This window comes from Engraulis encrasicolus, chromosome 15 (genome assembly GCF_034702125.1).
Source record: "Engraulis encrasicolus isolate BLACKSEA-1 chromosome 15, IST_EnEncr_1.0, whole genome shotgun sequence".
Taxonomy (NCBI): domain Eukaryota; kingdom Metazoa; phylum Chordata; class Actinopteri; order Clupeiformes; family Engraulidae; genus Engraulis; species Engraulis encrasicolus.
The window spans coordinates 24884643-24906706 of record NC_085871.1 but is presented as its reverse complement, the minus strand read 5'-3'; the positions used below and the strand labels follow the sequence as shown (position 1 = coordinate 24906706).

The 22064-nt window shown below is 42.2% G+C and overlaps 1 protein-coding gene and 1 long non-coding RNA gene across 2 annotated transcripts; one reads left to right on the top strand and one right to left on the bottom strand.

Moving 5' to 3' along the window:
- Positions 1 to 2836: 2836 nt before the first annotated feature.
- On the top strand, positions 2837 to 4387 carry LOC134464528 (uncharacterized). Its single transcript, XR_010037926.1, has 3 exons — positions 2837 to 2931; positions 3015 to 3088; positions 3174 to 4387. It is a non-coding gene; the product is annotated as an uncharacterized LOC134464528 (long non-coding RNA).
- A 4159-nt stretch (positions 4388 to 8546) lies between these two features.
- On the bottom strand, positions 8547 to 10965 carry LOC134464755 (GPI-linked NAD(P)(+)--arginine ADP-ribosyltransferase 1-like). Its single transcript, XM_063218101.1, has 2 exons — positions 10912 to 10965; positions 8547 to 9389 (listed from the first exon to the last, which is right to left on the bottom strand). The coding sequence occupies exons 1-2, from the start codon at positions 10963 to 10965 to the stop codon at positions 8547 to 8549; spliced, it is 897 nt and encodes a 298-aa protein (XP_063074171.1).
- Positions 10966 to 22064: the final 11099 nt, after the last annotated feature.

Genomic DNA, 22064 nt, shown 5'->3' with positions numbered 1-22064 from the left:
AAGAAGCTTGGGTTAATGAAAAGAGTCAAACATCCTGTGTCCATAATCAGATGTTATGGATTTTTTTACCATTTGAATCATCGAGTGTTAGTCTGTAGATTTTGTGTATCAGTGACTGTAGATGCTGTACATGACTTATACCTGACAAAGTGAATACTGCCACCATTCCATTTAAAATCGGAATGTTCCTTGCATGCAACTGCGAGAATGTTCTGGGTTTTTGTTTTTTAATGGAATGGTGGCAGTATACACACACACACACACACACACACACACACACACACACACACACACACACACACACACACACACACACACACTCGTCTCACCACCCCGTTCTCTTTTTCCACCACAGGTGTAATAATGTGCTGTACATCAGGGGAGTGGAGGAGGAGGAAGAAGATGGAGAGATGAGAGAATGATGAAGATGAAGATCCCACCCCTTCCCCTAACACACACACACACACACACACACACACACACACACACACACACACACACACACACACACACACACACACACACACACACACACACTTTCTGTGACTATCTACTTTCTATGTCGTACCATTATGTGTTTTCATTTGGTCACCATGTCTGTGGTGGGCATTTTGGACTCTGCTTTTTGGCTTCATGTATAAAAAAAAGTTTTTTGTTTTGTTTTGGGTTTTTTTGTAATTTTTATCCAAGAAAATAAATGACGATAGTGTTTTTTGTTAAACATGTCCAGCTTGATTTGAATTCATTGTACTCATGCTCAAATAAGATGACGTGCTGCATCCATGCTCACCATGAGCCCATCACCCCCCCAGTCCCCCACACCTGGGGAGTGTCCGTGCCATAGAGGTTGACTGTTTGTACTTTCCATATGCAACTTTGCATCCTCCACTTGTGCTTGTGGCCTCACGTTTTGCTGGTGCCCCGCCTCTGGTAAAAACAATTAAGTTTCGCCGCTGTCAGCCTAGCCACAACAATTTTTGGGGGATTTTTCTTCATTCATCATCCAGTTTGCAAATGAGAAATTGACTTTACAATTGAGCTTTTGCGAGATATTGAAATATAATGCGATTGTCAGTGATGTCATCACGACGTATTACTTCCTGGTACCAGGCCACAAGCACAAGTGGAGGACACAAGGTCACATATTGTGTGCTCAAACTAATTCAGCTGATCAAGGCTGTCAGGGGCAGACAGACAACTGCCTTATCAGACTGAGTTGGCACGTTGGCTTGAATGTTTGGTGTGCAAGTAAGACAGTGGTCTCCAATTATTTTTCTCCAAGGGCCAAATTATGGGCCAACAAATCACCCGACCGTCGTTTTGCCACAGATGGCACACGTATGTTATCATTTGTTCCAACCTCATGGTGGGCCTGGACCAAATGTTTGCCATGCCCAGGCCGGATCTGGCCCTCAGGTCGCCATTTGGGGACCACTGGTCTAAGGTTTTCCTTCCCTCTTTCAAACTTGACATCACTTAGAAGAATTAACACTATAAAAACATACAATTGTGGTGAAAAGTATTCAACCCCTTCTGTAATGAAGTGTTTTCGTGAGCTTAACATTCATCATTTTTTACTCTGGTTTGTTGTCAGGTTAGAGAAGGCGTTGTGAGGTAGACAAATGTAACTTAAATTACTTTGAGATATAACAAATATCCTGTCACATACAGCCTAGCAGTATTGACGCTCTTGAAGTGTAAGTATATAATGGGGAAATGTCTCTATTCTACAAATAACAACCATGATTTTACCGTAGCAAACTATGAGGAGGGAAACAAATAGAAAGATGTCAAGCTTCTGGTATTACTGGTATTGGCACCCTTTACTGAATATCACTGCTGAAACCTAATTGGACTCAAATATGGTAAATCAGCTTTGATGAATTGCTTTTGCCACAAGTACCAAATGCCAAACACTACACTAGTGTTCCTCAACGGGGGCGCTACAGCCCTTAAGGGGGCATTGAGAAGGATACAGCTGAGTGGGGGGGTGGGGGGTGGAGCATTAGTCTTTTCCTTTTCAATACTTAAAAGAGGGGGGGGGGGTTGTTGACAGACTTATCATGAGGTCAAGGGTGGCTTTGTTCCAAAAAGGTTGAGAACCACGGCACTACACAATGCAGGGCTTTTGGGTTGGAGACCAAGGGAGACCCCATTGCATCATAAAAGCACCTGCTGTTTGTATATGAGCACACGGACAAAGCACAATCCTTTTAAACATGTTTTACGGTCAGATGAAGCAAAAGCAGGCCTACAGCTTTTTGCAATGCACACAAACAGTATGCTTGTACTCAGCCTTGACCGTATCACAGGTATCATTTATAGCAAAATGTTTAACCCTGTGCAAGAACACTTGGTTTGAGGCATGATTGCTCCAGCAAGATTAGAATGATTAGAAAACTGTCCAACAGGTGAAATAGCCTACGTTTCTGACTTAAAATAGTTACTACTACTACTACTACTACTACTACTACTAAGTAGGCCTACTGTGGGAACACTTCTGTGAGTCCATCACATTTTTGCCCAAAAAATCTCAATACACCTTGTTCTTCCTCCTTCTTGTGACGGGATGCGCAATTGCATGGATACCGGAGCTGGGGAATAGGTACGCACTGATTATTATGGGTGGTATTTAAGGGGCTTGGCCTGGAGGTTGGCACATGCCTGGTTTCATTCGGGGAGAACAGTCCTTGTTTCGTCGTGGGATTTGGCGTGGAAGGCCGAAGGCTATCGCGTGGTGAGTGCGTTGTGCCTATCTGGTAGTTTTGGCTGCTTTGATGACCTTTTTCTGACTGCGTAATTCGCTTGCTCTGCAGTGTATCCAAACGGTGCGTTGGTGCCTCGGTTGCCAGAGGGGTTGCGTTGCCCTGTGGGAAGCTGCCAGCTGACTCGTGGGGTGGCTAGCTTTGTGGCATTGTCTTTGGATGCTAGGTAAGTTACCGTAGGACTCGGTGGGTTGCTTAGATTGCATGGTGTAGCCCTTGTCTAATTCCTCTCCTTTGGTTTTGGAACAGCAGCGGAATGTGGCGCGTTTGTGTTCGGAGCTCACAATGGATAGTGGCCTTGTAGAACCATCTCCAGCCTAACGGTATGTATCCCTTCCCCGCCTTGCTGCTAGCATGGGGCATTAGTGAACCTGATAACTTAGTGTGGTTTTGTTATTAACTTAACAGATCTGCGGCTACTTGGAGATTCTGTCCCTCGACCTCCCACGGCTTCGGTGGCTGCTGTTTTGTTAGACCCGTCTCACGCTCGGGATTCATCGACCCGGCGGACTCTCGCAACCTTTGACGAGGGAACGCACACCTGTGGCTGCGTGCCTGAGTGCCTCGTGTCCATGTTTATTTCTGTGGTCCCTGTGTTTATCAATTACTCAAAAACACTGATTAGTCCGTCTCCCAGGACGTGCCTTCTGCCAATCTTATTGTAACATACGGGAGCGTGATTTGGAGTGTACTATTTGTCCCCCTTTGTGGGTTGGCCTATCATATGGTACTTGGTGGGGTCCAGTCTGCATTGGCCCCCCACATTTAGTATTTACATTTAAGCATTGCCACAATACTAGTGGCAGGAGTTTGTGCGCCTTACTTACTGTGAATAATTGTATCACTGTCTCTTCTCCTCTCTCCCACCTCTCTCCTCTCTCTCTTTTTCTATCGGACAGTATTAACAGTTAAGCCTTGCCACAATACTAGTGGCAGGAGTTTGTGTGCATTACTGACAGCGAATAAGTGTATCACTGTCCTTTCTCTCTCTCACCTCTCTCTCCTTTTCTCTATCGGACAGTATGAACATTTAAGCATTGCCACAATACTAGTGGCAGGAGTTTGTGTGCATTACTCCCTGTGAATAATTGTACCATTGTCCCTCTCTCTCTCTCCTCTTCTCTCTCGCTCCTCTTTCTCTCTCTTTTGGGACAGGAGACCGACCCCTCATCCCAGCGTGTGCTGTTGGCGTCCCAGGTGGTGGAATTCTGCACTTTTCCTTTGCTGTGAGCACATGGGTGATTTGAGTTTGATTATCTATATTAGTGTAGTAATTGTGTGATTCAATTTATTTAATTTCTTTTGATTTCTTGCTTTGGTGTGATTTACTTTCTTTTTATTGTGTGTATTTTGGGTTTCTTTCTATTTCTTTTGCCAACGTGTACCGTTTGGGCGGGGCCCGCTCCGCTACTCCCCCTTACTGCTTAGCTCTCTTTATTACTCCACAGTCGTGGAGCAGGCCCTAGGGCCCGTGGGCATCAGGGCAGTGCTGCCCGTGTATTGGGAGTGTGTATGTGTGTGGGTGTGTATGTGTGTGTGTGAGTGGGGGAAAGGGGTCATCTGTGTTGTGGGGATATTATTGTGATGTACTGTGGACCTCTGTAAAATAAATATCCATTTTGTCGGGGAAGCATACTTCTCTTGCCTCTGAGTATCTGTGAACCAGTGTGCCTTACTTAAAGTGTATCTTCACTATTCTCCAAGTTAACTTAACTCTTGCTCTCGGGGGAATAGCCCTCAGGGCTGGCGTAGTCGGGTGTGGGCTTCAGCCCAAATTGTCAAAGTAGGCCTGCTACATTCTGAAAAAACAAACCAAAACAAAAAACAATGTTTAGGCCCTACTGACTCTGCTGAAGTCTTTTTCTCTAGCCTTTGCTAAGGGACTGTTCGTAATTTACCGGGGGGGGGGGGGGGGGGGGGGGGGGGGGGGGGGGGGGGGGCAAGGAAAAAAAAAAGGGGGGGGGGGGGGGGGGCCATGGCAAAAAAATCGGAGTTAGGGGGAGGGCCATGAAAAAAAAACCGATTTTTTTTTTTATTATTATTATTATTATTTTTAAAACAATAAGAAAACATGTTCTGAAACACATCGCTTTGCGATGCAAGGTCCCGGTGCATACTATAGCACTGAAGCGTGTATCTGTAGTCAAAAAACTATCAGGTGCAGCTACTGTAGATTGCCCGCGCTGACTCTCTTTCACTGTAGGATTGCTAGTGCTACGGAGGAACATTGAGCATCATAGAAAATGCCCGTGAGCAAATATCAAACTAGCTGATGTGAACTATATGGGCTAAACAGTTTGGGAAGTTTTGACAACGAATTGGATGGGCATTTCCAGAGGAATTTTGGAGAGGTGTAGTCAACTGGTGGTCACAGCCTCTGGTAAGCCATGATTTTATTTATTGGCACCGCCGTGTGCTTACATTTGTGTTCAAAGAACTTCAAAGACCCCAACCAGACCGGAAAGAACAGTACCTAGGCCTAGACATTTGGCCTAGACGTAGCCTACTTTGGTAGAACGGTGCAGTGACGCGAGTTTGTTTTGTTTAGCTTGTGGTGTCAAGGTAGTAATACAAATGGTATTAACGGCGATGTGTTGGCCATGCATCATAAGGTCTTGAAACCATTGGAGGAGCTAACTTGTTGTGAAGAGAAGTCTCATCACTTTGGTGAACAAAAACGGACCAACTAAGCAAGGAATTATGTACATTTAAAGCGTGACGGGAGAAGGGAATGTCACCAAAGTTGTGCATCGTGTCAGGTAAGAAGTGACTTTTGTTTCTTGCTGTGGAGATTGGATTCGTAGAAGCGTGTATTGGTATCATTGAGAGTAAATTGGTATGCTAGGTCTTGCCTGTTGCTGGTGAAGTAGTCTAGCTTAACCTCGGAGTTGGCTATGGGGTGAATCTGAAGGAGAGCACAGCCGATGGTGTGTCTGGCTTGTCTATCATCACAGTTGTCAAAGTTGAATTGCCGCGGTGTGTAATGGCTGTGCTATTGTTGGATGTTTTGGAATGTTGTACTGGTTCTGTTTTGGCAATTTGTTCCTTTTGCCTCTTGCTGCTGATTTGACCACCATAGCACCGCCACCACCTATTAATGCGTCTTAATGGCCTACGTTAAATGCAAACTAAAGGTGGCTTTCTCACTCTCCCTGTATCAATAGCCAGCAATGGCTCGAGCTGCTTTGGCGCTTAGCCTACTTCTTGCTCCGATCACATCCCGAACTCTTTGGCCGTCAGAGTGTAATTACATTCGGGAAGGTAGAGCTATGCCTGTGTGTGTGCGTGCGTGCTTTTATGCGCGGTCTGGGAGACCGAGATGCACCTGATCCACAGTCGCAATTGCAAGAAAATCTAAATTATTTGAAAGCCCGGTCACCTCTCACGAGTGCATCGCATAAGCATTTCTTCTAATTTCACACATTGCACACTGCCCATGCTGAAGAGACAAACTGTCAAGGCAGCGCGATTTGCTCTTGAGCCCTCACCTCCACATCAGGTGCGCGTTTCACTTCCGCAAGAAGAACATTAATAGTGTCAAAGTGAGATGTTAAAGAAAAAAAAGTTAAATCTAGCCATCCTTGTTTAGGCTACATAAAACATGAGGAAGTTATTCAGATGTGATTCGCCATTCCTCACCCTAAAATTGATTAGAACGCAGGAAATAGCATCTAAAAAACAAAAAAAATTTCACAGCACCCCCTGGTCAAAACCAGTTCCTGCGTCCCTGGCTTCGCTACTGTGCTGAACATGTAAAACGTAGGCCTACCTTGTGAAAGGCGCTGCTTGTCGAGCAGGGAAATATTGAAGCTGCGGTGGGGAAACTCTCTCCACTTTGTAGTTTAGGCTACAGTTTACAACAACTCGGACATTGGTATTGAAATGGAAGTTTTTATTATCATTATTATTATTATTATTATTATTATTATTATTATTATTATTATTATTATTATTATTATTATTTTCACTTAACACGTAAAAAAAATAGTGAAGGCAATTTGTCTTGGTGACAGTGGAGTTAAAAGGCATCCCATGCAGCCGCAGAGGTAGATTCTTGCGGCTTCTCATAGGTATCCACTGATATCGATAGCACATAATAGTGCAGACAACCGCCCTTGATGTAGGCTACTCTGACTGTTCTCATGATGGTTGTTCATCTACCAATTTGAAATATATATATATTTATCTGTAGGGGGAGGGCCATGGGAAAACAAAATTGAAGTGGGGGGAGGGCCATGGGGAAAAAATTGGGGGGGGGGGGGGGGGCCATGATTTTTTTTTTTGACCGGACTTCCAGCGCACCAGCCCTCCCCCCCCGGTAAATAACGTACAGTCCCTAAGGTACTAGACAGCAGTCGTCATCAGCATCCTCTTCATGCCACATATTCAGTATATAGGCCAGTGGTTCTTAACCGGAATAGTCTTGGGACCCACAATTTTCTATGGTCATTATGTTGTGACCCAGTATTTTGTTGTGCCCCCTCACAATCTTCTAATGATTATCAAAACTATATCCACGCATTTGATAATATGCATCACCATTTACATTTTATGCTGGCATACAGTACAACATGTCTGTCAACTAGTGGGAAGGAGTATAAACCATGTTTCAGAATGATATCAGTCATTTGTTCAATACCTCATCATGTTTCAGTTTTGTGAATGGTAAATTATTTATTTTTTTCAGCACAGATCTGCGACCCACCCAGGACCCTTCCAAGACCCACTTTTGGGTCCCGACCCACCAGTGAAGTGTTCTAACTTTAACCTTTCATTTTCAAGCACTTTTTCAAACGTTACATTTTTAACTTGTGAATGAAGCTTCCCATTGGGTTTCTGGAAATGTCTTGGTTTGAGAAATGACCCAGGCCATTTTCGAATCTGGGTCCCGGCAGCAAGGAGGTATGGGTCTTAGTGCAGTGCAGTGAGAATTCCCCCAACAGAATCCCCCAATATTTGCTATTGTACAGTATTTAGCAGATGTTTTGATCCAGATCTATTTTTCAGCTAAATATGCAGGGCTCAGTTCCTGGAACATAAGTCTAGACACCTTGCTGTAGTGCATTTTAGTGATTTGATCTACAGTAATATGGGATGTGAACATGAAACCCCACAATCCCAAGACCATCTCCATAAGCACCATGAGTCTATAGCTGAGTACAGTATAATTATTCATTTTCGCCATTCAATCAATTAGTCAATATTTATTTATATATTTATTTATTTATTTGAGCAGTAGAAATAACAGAAACATACATTTGATTAAAAATCATTTTGATCATTTTGATTTGATTTACAAACATTTGATCAAAAATCGTCTTGGTCCTCCAAAAATCTCATTGATCCCAGAGCACATTCTCTTTTATTACTAAATGAATCAAACTGTTTGACTGACATATGATCCAGACAGATATGCCTGTATGTGTTAGCCTAATCTGTGACACACATGGCCGTAACGAGACATTTTCAAATACCAGGGTAAAATACTGTGTGCTGTACTGCATACTGTACATTTAGAATGCTTCAAACTATTAGGTCAAACTTAAGTTTGTTTCCATTAATCACTGCCTTCAGGATAAATGAGGGTGGCATATACAGACTGAATGTATCATTGTTGATCATAGATCGATGTTCATCATAGATACATTTTACATTTAAAAAAAAATATCGAGGACATGACCTCTGTGTCCTCAATGGTAGTTACGGACATGGTGACATGTGATGGGGGAAGTCCACCTCAGACCCTCTGTGGTTAGGCTATGCCTAGCAGGCCTATATGCTTTACTTTGTCCGCTTACTTTTGTAATACCAGTACGCCAATAGCAATGCAAAGCCAAATAGACACATTATTAGCCTGATGTACCACTTGACTGATGCAAACACCACGCAGTTCAGCTTGCTGCTGGTTCCAGTGCTATTCAGTACATACACAGTGTCACACCAAGTTGACTTCTCTGTGTTGATGACCTCAAATTTCTCATACGGTGGAATGAGTACTTCATCCATGTCATCGTAGATAGAAAAATTCACCATGGAGGCGCCATGACACGTGTAGATCTCGAAGCAGGATGCTGTGCCAGACTGTGTCGCTTTGTATTTCTTCACAGAGGTGGACACGAATGAGCCCAGCCTGATTTCTTTGTTAAGTACATTTTCATGAAACCTGACCTTCGTCCCATGATAGGTCCACTTGCATTTATGGTTACTTGCGTTATTAAGAATCTGTAAGGCATCTGTCACTAAAAACTGCATTGAGTACCACTTGAATTTAAGATTCCTGTAACTTATTTTTCTCTTACGAACAGCATCCCTGAAAGACTCATACAAGTCATTTATACCACTTGAAAGTGATCTGTAGCTGTCTTCTTTTATGCTAGTTAACATGCGCAGAGCAAGGCAGTGGTTCTTGGTCAAACCATGTCCAGGGTCTTCTCGACAGTGGCCTTTCCACTCCTCATCTTCCCAGGCTTTACTGAAGACTTCGTTCTTGTGTTTTTCGTGCTTGAGTTCGTGTTTGAGATACTTGTGCTCTACTAAATCCAGCATCTTCTCTCTGCATCCGCTGTACTGGTCGTCAACTGAGTTCTCCAACATGTTCAGAAGGAGCACTGTTTCATTTACATTCTGCAGAGACAAGGCAGGCCAAGAGTTGTTAAGGGGACAGTGAAATTCTGTCAAGATATTGTTGACACTGTTAGGACTGTCTACCATAATCAAATGTCACGTAATGACAAAGTCATAAAATATTTGACATTGACATTATGTTTATGACACAGACTGTCCGATGACACTGTTATGTCATATATATGACGCCGGCATCAAATAAAATGTTACCCAATTTTTGCCAAGGGCAGGGCACCTTTAATTGTCCAGGGTTCATGTGAAAAAAAAAAGTGCACACACACACACACACACACACACACACACACACACACTCACAGTAATAACATTTCAACATTACGTATTAGGCCTAGTGCTGGAAGACTGTTGCTGGATCTCAAATGGTGCACTAGAGCACTTCAGTGTTCATGTTTCAGTGCGTGTGACATATTAATTAAACACTGAAAAATAGTGCCTGAAGAGCACAGGTGCACCACCTGAGTGATACACAGCATGATTCTGTGCTAGTTTTACTTATAACTCAATGGCATTATGCAACCTCTGAATGGTGTACTTACAGGCATCTTAGTCACAGAGGAGGATGGAGGAGAGCCCTCATAAGTCACGTTCTTCCATCTTCCTTCTGTTGAACCTGTGCCCTTCAGACAGGGGTGCATTAATAGGTTATTCTCAGCAATGTTACAAATATAACATCCCTTAAGAGCAGGGGTGTCCAACTTAATTCATTTCAGGGGCCACATACGGCCAATTTGTTCTCAAGGGGGCCAGACCACTAACGTAATTGTGAAATATTGCAGTATTTCAGCTTCATATAATCAGATATTTAGTCAATCATTCTGAAGTGCAGTGGGTATATCAGGAGAATTGATTGTTCAATGATAAGCAAAAACAGCAAATTTGTCCCAAAGTATTGAAAACCTGCAATCTCAGACAACAGCAGCAACTTTGTAATGGGCTAGAGATTTAGGCTTCTTCTTTGACTGATCTTATTTTTCTCTACAGGTTTGGGGCCGGATCAAACCATCTGAGGGGCTGCATCCGGCCCTCTGGCCTCATGTTTGACACCCCCGCTTTAGTTTAGAGTGATTCAAAGAAGCATTGGAAGGCAACAGCTGTCATATGACATACGTAGTACAGCCCATTGTGATCTGAGACTCCAAAGATAAGAACCATACTAATGCGAAGAACACATGATGTAAGGCCTCAACACTTTCCATTCAGAGATGAAAAGAAACTAGAAATGAGGACACCTTCATACAGTGCATAAAATAATGCAAATACAAAAGAAGGAACTGAAAGCATGATTTCATTCCTTTTTTCGTTTTGCATTTGTATCCCATTTTGGAATGCATTAGAGTGCTTCTCACCAAAATTGTGATTTTTGGTCTGGTCTCCTACTGTAATTTTGAATGGCCTCAATCTGCTACAAAGGCTTATGACCACTCACTCAAAAACAACCCCACAGAGGTGCTCAAAAACAACCCCACAGAGGTGCTCAAAACAACCCAAGAGAGGAGCAACTCACCGAGTGGTTGGTGGCGTTCAGGGTCCCGTTCAATGCATGAGAGCCTGCTGCCATATTCATCACCACCACTCCCACTACCATTACCATCATCATCATCATCATCATCATCAAAGAAGATGATTTTCTGTTTCATGTGTAACAGAGACAAAGTTTTTGTTTAAATCTTACATTACCGTATCTATTCCTTGCTTAATTTATTATAGCATTTCCAAACCCTGTTATCATGAACCTTTTGAATTGACGCAACCTTTGTTGACCTATGTCTGAGGAGCAACCCATCGTCCTCAAATTCTTTTCAAATTCACTTCATAGCCTCACATCTACATTTATGTGACTCTCTATTCATAATAGCCATCTCCTAATTACAGGGGATACATTTCGCATTACAGACTTGAAATGATGATTTAACTGATGTATAAATTACTGTGTAGCAAGTAAATAAATAAACAATTAAAGTGAGATGTAGCATTTCACAGTCTGATTGGACAACATATGCATAGAGAATTTAAAAAGACACAGGGTGCCTATTACTTTACACCACTGACCTGTGTATCATTGCTTTAGGCAGTAGTAGGCTATTACTTTACAGTATAGGCCTAAACATCTATACATTACAATATATACATTTAATAATCTGGTGCACACATTTGAAAACATTTAAGTCATTTTGTACTAGCATAACACATACTTTAAAGTGGCGATTACTACTTACCATGCCACAACCCATTGTAAGAGACCATTATCTTGTCGTATCCCTACCACAATAAATGTTTCACATTCCTTTTATGTTGCATAACAACTATGAAATTCACGTAATTGTCAAAGTTAACTTCAGTGGTTACAGTTGTTTAAAGGGGCATTCCACCGGTGGAGACATGAATATGTATTTAAAGTGGGTCATATATGTAGTACAATAGTAGCATAACTTTCTAATTTGGTGCCTTCTTGGCAGAGAAAAGGCAGAAAATGACTTTTTTAGTGCTTGTGGATTTGTGACAACAATCCCAATAATGCATTGCAATGCTCAAGTTCCACAGTTGAACCAAAGAGCCCCTTCTTTAGACAAAAAAAGTGAAGCCGCACTTTTGTTTTAGTATCTATGAAATTCACAATAATGAAAATCAATGAAAATGTAACATTTTGCGTTGATCCCTCAATTTCAAGTATATTCACCCACTATTGTAAGCCTATTAAGCTTGATACCGGCATTTCTCTCACTGATGGAAAAATTGTGTCTTCCCTTTACAGAAAAGACACAGAGAGGAACAGCCTGCTGCATGCCACGAGTGCCCACCCAACTTCTCTCAAGAGAGGACTGCCCTTCAGCCAATTCACTAGAATACACCGTATCTGATCTGATAAAAGAGATTTTGAGTCCAAAGCCCAACTCCTATACAGAGATTTAAGCTCTAGAGGATACCCTGCCGCCTGGCTTGATGCAGCCCTCAACAAAGTATGTGCATCTGAAACACAACCTTCTGTTCAGACCACCAATCCAAACCAAAAATTGTTTGATTCTTAAATTAATATATAGCCCTCTGATTAGCGATATTAGAAACATCATCAACTCTCATTGGCACATTATCCAAACTGACAATCAACTGCATGGGCTCTCACCTCTCTGTGTCTTTTCCAGGAACCCTAACCTAAGAGACAAGTTGGTTCACGCTGACACTGCCACACCACCCCCTCGCAGCACTCTCTCCAATGCCCAGGGCAACTTCCCTTGTAAGAGCTGCACTTCTTGTTCACACTATCTCAAAATTCAGACATTCACACATCCACACACAAACAAGACATACAAAATCAAACAGCTCATTACATGTCGCTCTACTCATGTGGTTTATATCTTGACCTGCCCTTGCCCACTACTGTATGTGGGGAAAACCACCAGGGCCTTACGTACAAGAATCTTAGAACACAGGAGCGCTGTGAGGAGATCTGATGAGGTGTCACCGGTTGCCCGAGACTTCCAAGAAGCGCTCCAACCTTATAGTCTATTAAGCTGCCATTGTATATCCTGAGCTTACTATTCATTGTTTTAATGTGTAGTTAGACTATCATAGTAGAAAAAGTCACTTACACAAGTTTGGAAGATGTGTTTCACACTTCAGTGGTGTGGAGTAAAGAGAGCGGTAACAGAAGATCTTGCCAGGCTTGTATGGCATGTGCGTGCCCATGTGTGTGTGCACATGCGTGCTTGCGTGCGTGCGTAGTGCGTACGTACGTGCATGCCTACACACTGATTCTCTAGATGTCTTGTCTAACCTCAACGTTTCCTGTAATAGGTAACCATTTTGAAGTGTTTCTGCAAACTGAATGGCTTTTATGGCAAATTATGTTGACAGTAAAGGGATAAAGTTTAAAAAGTGGCCCACATTTTGTGTGTGTGTGTGTGTGTGTGTGTGTGCGTGCGTGCGTGCGTGCGAGCGTGTGCGTGTGTGTGAGAGAGAGAGAGAGAGAGAGAGAGAGAGAGAGAGAGAGAGAGAGAGAGAGACTGTTGTGAGAAAAAGCGTGAGAAAAAAATTACAGCTCACAATACTTTCAGTTTGATGTATTGTGTAGGGGGTTGTAGAACACTGTGGTTTCCATGATGTCCCACTTACAGTATAACACACACACACACACACACACACACACACACACACACACACACACACACACACACACACACACACACACACACACACACACACACACAGGGGCGTAAAGTATAACCCTGCAGCCCCCGGGAGGCAGGGGGGGCCCATACAAGGCGACACATGGGCCCTTGACTTGAAGAAATGGGCCCCCTCCACATGATATTAGGCCCTCTTTTTTCGTTCGGGGGCCATTCTTGGTAGCTTGCAGGGGGGCCTAAAGTACTTGCGTTACGCCTGTGCGCACGCGCACACACACACACACACACACACACACACACACACACACACACACACACACACACACACACACACACACACACACACACACACACACACACACACACACACACACACACACACACACGCACGCCAGTGTTATCAAAAGTAAACGTAGAAGTGAATTCATGGTGCAAGTACAACATTAGCACATGATTGCGGGTACAGCAGTTATTACACTGTGCCTAATGAGGTAGATAGACTATGTTATTATTGAAAAAGTTTGAAAAACTAAAAAGAGCCCACCGCAAATTTGACCCAACCAGCGCATATTCTGCTGAGAGAGAGACTAGTACACTGGTCAACTGGTATGTATTTGTGCGTATGTATTCTTATGTGAACCAAACGGTTTAAGGCAGATACCTCAACCCAGATACACTACGTTTTTTTGAAACTGTGTATTAGAGTTTTCCCTAATTTATAAAAAAAAAACTTGATAGTATGTTGAGAATCTGTGCATACTTTAAAGGAGATTCTTTTCCCTGTAATGTAATGTAGCTAGGGACTTCATATCTTGTCAAGAATTTTTTTTTTTGAAATTAAGCAGTGCTAAGCTATACTATCAACATGAGCTGTAGGCCTACTAAACCATACTGTCAAATTAGCATCAAGACCCAAACCCCTTTTGTTTGTGTGCCTGGTTCCAATCATACTGTATATGAATCTACTAATGAGTCCTTGCCTTATGTCTAGTCAGTGGTACAGACCCCCCCCCCCCCCCCGGGCCTTATGTTTGACTCCCCTGGTTTAGGCCCTGATGAAGAGTATTTTCTCCACCTTTCTCTAAGGTACTAGACCAGGGGTGGGGAACCTTTTTCATTCGAGGGGCCACTTAAAATTCCTCCAAGAGCTGTAAAAGTCCTCCGAGGACTGTACCAAAACCAAGATTTCCCCCTTCACTCAATGGGACAGACCTACATTTTGCATACATGCGGTACACCTGCAGCACCTCAGTAATGGGCTAAAGATTTTGACATTATTTTGTTTTTTTTTTCTCTACAAGTCTGGGGCCGGATGGAACCATCTGATGAGCCGCATCGGGCCCTCTGGACTCTCCTGGTTTGGACCCTGCTCCAGAAGAGTTGTTATTCTCCACCTTTTGCTGAGGTACTATAGAGCAGTCGTCATCAGCATCCTCTACTCTACATGCCGCATGCAGGTATTTAACCTTTCAAGTTGAAATGTCCTGGGTTGGGAAATGACCCAGGCCAGATTCGAACCTTGGTCCCTGTAGGCAATGTAGGCATATGGTATGGGTCTTAGTGCAGTGCAGTGCGCCACAGAATCCCCCAATATTTCTTCCTGTAGGCTACAGTATTTAGCAGATTTTTTGATCCAGAGCTAAACTATTTGTAGCTAAATAGGGGTTCAGTTTCTGGAACATAAGTCTAGACACCTTGCTGTAGTGCATTTGAACATTAAACCCTACAATCCCACCAAGACCAGGTCCGTAGCACTGTGATAGCTGTGCACAGCATTATTAATTCATGCCATTCAATCAATCAGTCAATATTTATTTTTGTATTTATTTATTTGTTTCACCAGTAGAAATAACAGAAAATGATATTTTCCAACACAACATCTGATTGCCCTCAAAACATAGGTGTATTCTTTTTGTATTACTAAATCAATCAAACTGTTTGATTGACACGTGGTTCGGACGAATCTAGCCCAGCGCAGCTGTTGATATCCCTATACAGTATGTTGTTCCTCTGTGATGCCAGAGTCACAAGTGATGCAGAGAGGTCCACCTCTGGGCACATGTGGTCACACCTAATATAGGCCTTGTAGCTACTGCTGGGCTCAATAAAACTTGGTCCACGCTTCATACTGATGTCATGACCGTTTTTCTTTATTTTCTCTCTGCTCGTCATGAGCAACGTGAAAACTAACAATCAACAACAAACACAACACATAGGCTACCAAACATTAATATTAAATCAAACCATACAAAAAATATGAAAGGAAAATACAATATAAACTCAAGTAATTTCCGTGTACGCCTTGTACCAGCTGTAGAATTCCATGGAGCGCTGCAAACGCTTTGCACGTCAACTCACTACTGGAGTCCTTTACCTGACCTCAAGACTTCAAGGTGATATAAGTTCAACACAAGGTCATGTGACATACACAGTTCAAAAAAGGACATCGAAAACAAAACCAAATAAAAAATATATATATAATACTCAGACACACAGCTCAATAATAATACATAAACAAAAATTACACACACAAAAATCAGACATAATATTACATCTGTCAAAATGAATATTATCCAAAAAAGATCACGTCCTTTCACACAGGCCTATCAGGGCCAGCTACAGGCCTACTGCAGTGTTTTTCAACAGTGGGGTCGGAACCCCATGTGGTGTCGCCTGGAATTCAAATGGGGTCGCCTGAAATGTCTAAGGGGTCTTACACACCAGGGCGGTAAAGCGTCGCGGAACGGCCGCGTTTTTTACCGGCGTCGGTGAAAATACATTGAAACATATCTGTCCTTACACACCAACCGGCGGTAGTCGAGCGTCAGCGGGAGCCGGCTCCGCGCCGCGCTGCATTTGGAAAATAGAACTCGAGCGTATTTTTCACGCCGGCGACCGGCGGTGTCTCATTCAAATGAATGGCAAAGTAGCATGCTAGCTTTGGCTGTGGGTAGGGTTTTGAATAGGACTGGCCGCGCACGCCGACACTGTCAGTGTGAAAGGCAGAGAAAAACACGCCGGCCAAAACTAAGCAGAAAGACCGCGTTCGTCCCGGGACCGTTCCGTTCCGCCTTGGTATGTTTTGGCCCTAAGTGTGAAAAAAATTGTAGATTTTCAGAAATATCAATAGGCTTAACTACCTACAAGTTAGCCCCATTGAGTGTTTTTTTCCCGGTTGCGAAAAAAAAATGTGCATGCGGTCCCCAGAAATTTGGGACATCAAAATGGGGTCACGGGCCAAAAATGGTTGGGAACCACCGGCCTACTGTCTAAGCTTTACTTTGTCCGCTTACTTTTGCAATACCAGTACACCAATAGCAGTGCAAAGCCAATGAGACATATCAGATGGATAATTAGCATGATGTGCCAATTGTCTGACGCTATCAGTGCACAGTTCAGCTTGCTGCTGGTTCCAGTGCTGTTCAGTACAAACACAGTGTCACACCAAGTTGACTTCTCTGTGTTGATGACCTTGAATTTCTCATAAGGTGGAATCACTACTTCATCCATGTCATCGTAGATAGAAAAATTCACCATGGAGGCACCATGACACGTGTAGATCTCGAAGCAGGATGCTGTGCCAAAACTCTTCGCTTTGTATTTCTTCACAGAGGTGGACACGAATGAGCCCAGCCTGATTTCTTTGTTAAGTACATTTTCATTAAACCTGTGCTTAGTCCCATGATAAGTCCACTTGCATTGATGGTTTCTTGCGTTATTGAGAATCTGTAAGGCATCTGTTACTAAAAACTGAATGGAGTACCACTTGAATTTAAGACCGATGTACATCTTTCTACCCTCACGAACAGCATGCCTGAAAGATTCATACACATCATTTATACCACTTGAAAGTGATCTCTTGCGATCTTCTTTTATGCTAGTTAACACGCGCAGAGCAAGGCAGTGGTTCTTTGTCAAACCATGTCCAGGTTTTTTGTCAAACCATTCTTCACAGTGGCCTTTCCACTCTTCATCTTTCCAAGCCCTACTGAAGACTTCGGTTTTGTTCATTTCGAGTTCGAGATACTTGTTTTCTACTAAAGCCAGCATCTTCTCTCTGCATCCGCTGTACTGGTCGTCAACTGAGTCCTCTGCCATGTTCAACAGGAGCACTGGTTCACTTGCATTCTGCAGAGACAAGGCAGGCCAAAAATCATGAAGTAGAACGTGAAAGTCAGTCAAGGTATTGGTCGTTGTTATCACACAGACCATTAGCCAGGCGTGGAGTGGCCATCGGGAGATTGGGGACTTGTCCCGATGGGCCGCGGCCGTGAAACGTAATATTGCGGCGCCCTTGAGTTCTCAGCCGGCCCTGAAGTCTTGAAAATGTACCATCAAGCGCCAATTTCCTACTTTAATCATCACCATGGGTTATAACACATGACAAGCCAGTTTTTATACCGTGTATCAGACGGCAATACCTCACTGACGGTGTCAAACAGTAAATTGGCCAAACCCCTTCTCTACTGATAATTTTCATACACCGTAGATCGCGGAAGTTTACTAGATCTTAGTAACACAGTTTCGTTTTCAGTATTTGAAGAACCTGTGATATTTAGATTGGTTACCAAAGGATGGAAATATTAATAAGTTATGATTTATTTTCCGATTTCCACATGACTGTTACAGTTTACAATCTGCCTGTCCAGATTCACTTGCTCTGTGGTTATTGACTTGGGTTACGAACAGACTCCACCAAGGGGTAAGGGAGAAAACTGCAGCTAACAGAAGCAGTGGGTTTTGTTTAGAACTACCGGTATATCTCCTTATAGTCGAAATAATATTATTATCATATATTTCTATGTGGCACATTTAGGATGTAGCCTATGAAATGTCTGAAGAAGTGGAACACAACAATTACCACACAAGATTCTGATGTGACCAGTGCTGGGTGTGTAGGCTAAACTGTGGATTAAAGTGGAGTGATTGCAAGAAACGAAGACATTTTCTGCGACGAAGACAGCGTTTTAGGGTAGGCCTACACCGTTTGGTTATACATTTTGTTGACTTATGGTTGTGCTTTGAAGTAGCTAGGTTTGGCTTATTTGCTGAATGGTGGGTTTATTGCACAATGTAGAGACTTTTTCTAAGCTAACTTATAGCCTACTCTTCTAAAAATCCCCACACTCAAAACTTTGTGCCCGTGCTCATCCTGTCTTCCTTAAACTATATTTCAATAGGCTACAAACTGTCAAAATGACAGTGGAGTGCACATTTGCATGGAACAGTAGCGTGTGATGTAGCCTAACCTGCAACTAGTTCGATGAATGCTTTGGACTGTGATGATGGCTGCAGTGGTGTAGTCTACTTTTTGAAGTGGGTATACTGTATATTTGAGCATTTTTTGATGTGGGTATACTGTATATTTGTGCTATTCTAAATAATGGATCAATCAATTTTAAGTGGGTATACTGTAATCCCTTCTTCAGTGTGAAATGGCGATTTCGCCTTTGACCCCAGTAGGTGTGACTTAAATAAACTTAGTTATAGTTATGAGGCTACTGTTTGGAATTAGAGGGGAAAAGAGCTTTGTTTTTGCATGCTAACATTAGCCAAGTATGCCAAGCAATGAAATCCAAGCAATGTAAAGTAAGACTGGTGCAATGTTTAAAACAATTTTAGCTTCCATATGTCCTTCCATCCACTTGAATAAATTACCTGCTTGTTGTAATCTTAAAAAAAAGTTGTTTCCAGACCAGAATGACATACATGAATCATGTAACACAGAACCATGCACAGCATGTTTTCATGCTGAGTGATGTAGTATTGCAGACAAGTGAGGCTATTTACTATATTTTGTATATTATTCTCCCTTTCTCACCCTGTCCCTCCAGTTCAAACACATAGATAGCCCCCTTCTCATTCTCCTACTCACAAATGCACCACTATTTCCAGTCCAGAAATGAAATTGGTTCGGAATCATAGACAGCACAAATGTGTAGCTTATTAAAATTGTTATGCTGACATGCTTTGTGATGCTGTAGGTAGTGTAGATAGGCTATCAATGCAGACCTCCTTGGTAGGCCTATTGTCTAAATATGCATTTTACATGCAAATGTACTGTACCACTCTCCTGGCATTTCAATTCCATATTACAATTCAAACACATTGATAACCTCCCTCTCATCTGGGGTTGGGGGCACCGCCAGAACTATGGTACAACACTGTTATGACACTGTTATGTCATACATATGACGCCAACGTCAAGTAAAGTGTTTTTATTTAATTTTAAATTTTTTGCCCAGGGGAACCTTTAATTGTCCGGGGTTCAAGTGAGAAAGTGCACATTTCATTTTGTCTTGCACTCTTATCCCATTTTCTGAGTTGCATTAGATGTTTGGTCTGTTTGGTCTAATTTCGAATGCCCTCCATCTGCTACAGCATGGCTGCCTATGGCTTGGCCTACTCACTCAAAAACAGTTCCAGAGAGGAGCAACTCACCGAGTGGTTGGTGGAGTTCAGGGTCCCGTTCAATGCATGAGAGCCTGCTGCCATCTTCATCATCACCACCCCCACCACCATTACCATCATCGTCATTATCATCAAAAAGTCAATGTCCTGTTTCATAGGTAAAAGACAATAATTATTATTATTTCTAATTTTACCTTCTATTATCTATTCTTTGCTTCATTATAGCATGTCCAAACGTGTTATCATTAACATTTTGAATTGACACAACCTTTGATGAGTCTAAGGAGCAATCCACCAAAGAACTATTTCTATCTATCCTCAAATTCTTTTCGAATTCAGTTCATATCATCACATCTACTGTACAGCTATGTGACTGACTGACTACTCACAATAAGCATCTCCCAATTAGAGGGGATACAGAAAAAAACAATTATTAATTGATGGATGATTTTAATTGATATGCCTATTAAAATTGCCTATTAAAATCTATCTATCTATCTATCTATCTATCTATCTATCTATCTATCTATCTATCTATCTATCTATCTATCTATCTATCTATCTATCTATCTATCTATCTAAAAAAAACTGTGTAGATAAAGTGAGATGTAGCACAAGACCCAGTATTACTTTACAATTTAAACATCTTACAAGATATAAGACACTTAATAATCTGTTGCAAAAATTGAAAATGTTTATATGATTTTTATAAGCTTACTAAGTAGGCCTAGTTAAAGTAGTGATTACAACTTACATGCGTAGGCCTACCATGGAGAAACCATTATCTTGTCACAAAATCCTGACCACAATCAGTGTTTCAAATTCCTTTTATTTATCAAATATAAAGTTCACATGGAAAAATGTTCAAACTTCAGTAGTTACTGTTGTGTAGCCTAAGTATTGCCAGAGACACTGCAGGACGCGTCATCACATCACATTAAAGGTTTTTTTCATGTAATGCAGCATTGTGCCTTTGGAAAACATTTGCAAATACGTAACGCTTACGTACACACATTTGCAAAACAGTAACCACTGAAGTTCATTTTGACCAAAGAGCACTTGCCTTAGAGAAGAAGTGAAGCTGGACTCCTTAGTGGACACCAACTTGTTGGTGTCTTAGAATGAAATTCACAATAATGAAAATCAATGAAAATTTAACAGTTTGTCAAGTTGCCATTGTATATATCCTGAGCCTTTACACTATTCGTTGCATTAGTGCAGTTAGACTACCATAGTAGAAAAAGTGACATACCACAAGAGAAGATGTGTTTCACACTTTCACGGTATGGAGGAAAGAGAGTAACAAACATTGGCCTATATGGTGTGTGTGTGTGTGCGTGTGCGTGTGTGTGTGTGTGTGTGTGTGTGTGTGTGTGTGTGTGTGTGTGTGTGCGTGTGCGTGTGTGTGTGTACGTGTACGTGTGCATGTTGATTCTTTAGACTTCCTATCTAACCACAAAGCTTGTAGGTAACAAATTTGAAGTGTTGCAACACTTCAGCAAACTGAATGACTCTTATTGCATACTGCGTTACAGCCTAAATCATACAAGAGTTTAAAAATACATACAGTTTAAAAAGACCCACTGTGTGTAGAGAAAATATAGTTTAAAAAGTGGCCTACTGTGTGTGTGTGTGTGTGAGTGTGTATGTGTGTGTATTTGTGTTTGTGTGTGTATGAGAGAGAGAGAGAGAGAGAGAGAGAGAGAGAGAGAGAGAGAGAGAGAGAGAGAGAGAGAGAGAGAGAGAGAGAGCAGCCCAGAATACTTTCAGTTTGTGGTATTGTGTGGGGGTGGTATAATACTGTGGTTTCCATGCTGTCCTACTTATAAAGCAAATGAGTGAGTTCCCATCATCATTTCCTCTCTCTCACTCACTCACACACTCACACACACACACAAACACACTTAGAGTATATATTGTAATTTTAGACTCATTTCTGCATCTGTATAGTCTGGATCGTCCTGCATGGTCTGTACCTGTATAACTGCTCTCCTCCTGAGCAATTCAGTGATGACTGATGTGATTTCATTTGCATGTGAGCTTTCCGTTCACAGAAGGCCAGTGGCATCGAAAGTAAGGTGCTGATTACACGTATGCGGACATTTTAAAAAGCAGATATTTT

Excerpts from the sequence above, each read along its gene's own strand:
- LOC134464755 (XM_063218101.1), bottom strand. The coding sequence starts at position 10,965 with ATGGCAGCAGGCTCTCATGCATTGAACGGGACCCTGAACGCCACCAAC. Across the intron at positions 9,390-10,911 it reads TGAACGCCACCAACCACTCG|AATGTAAATGAAACAGTGCT; the intron begins GTGAGTTGCTCC and ends TTGTCTCTGCAG.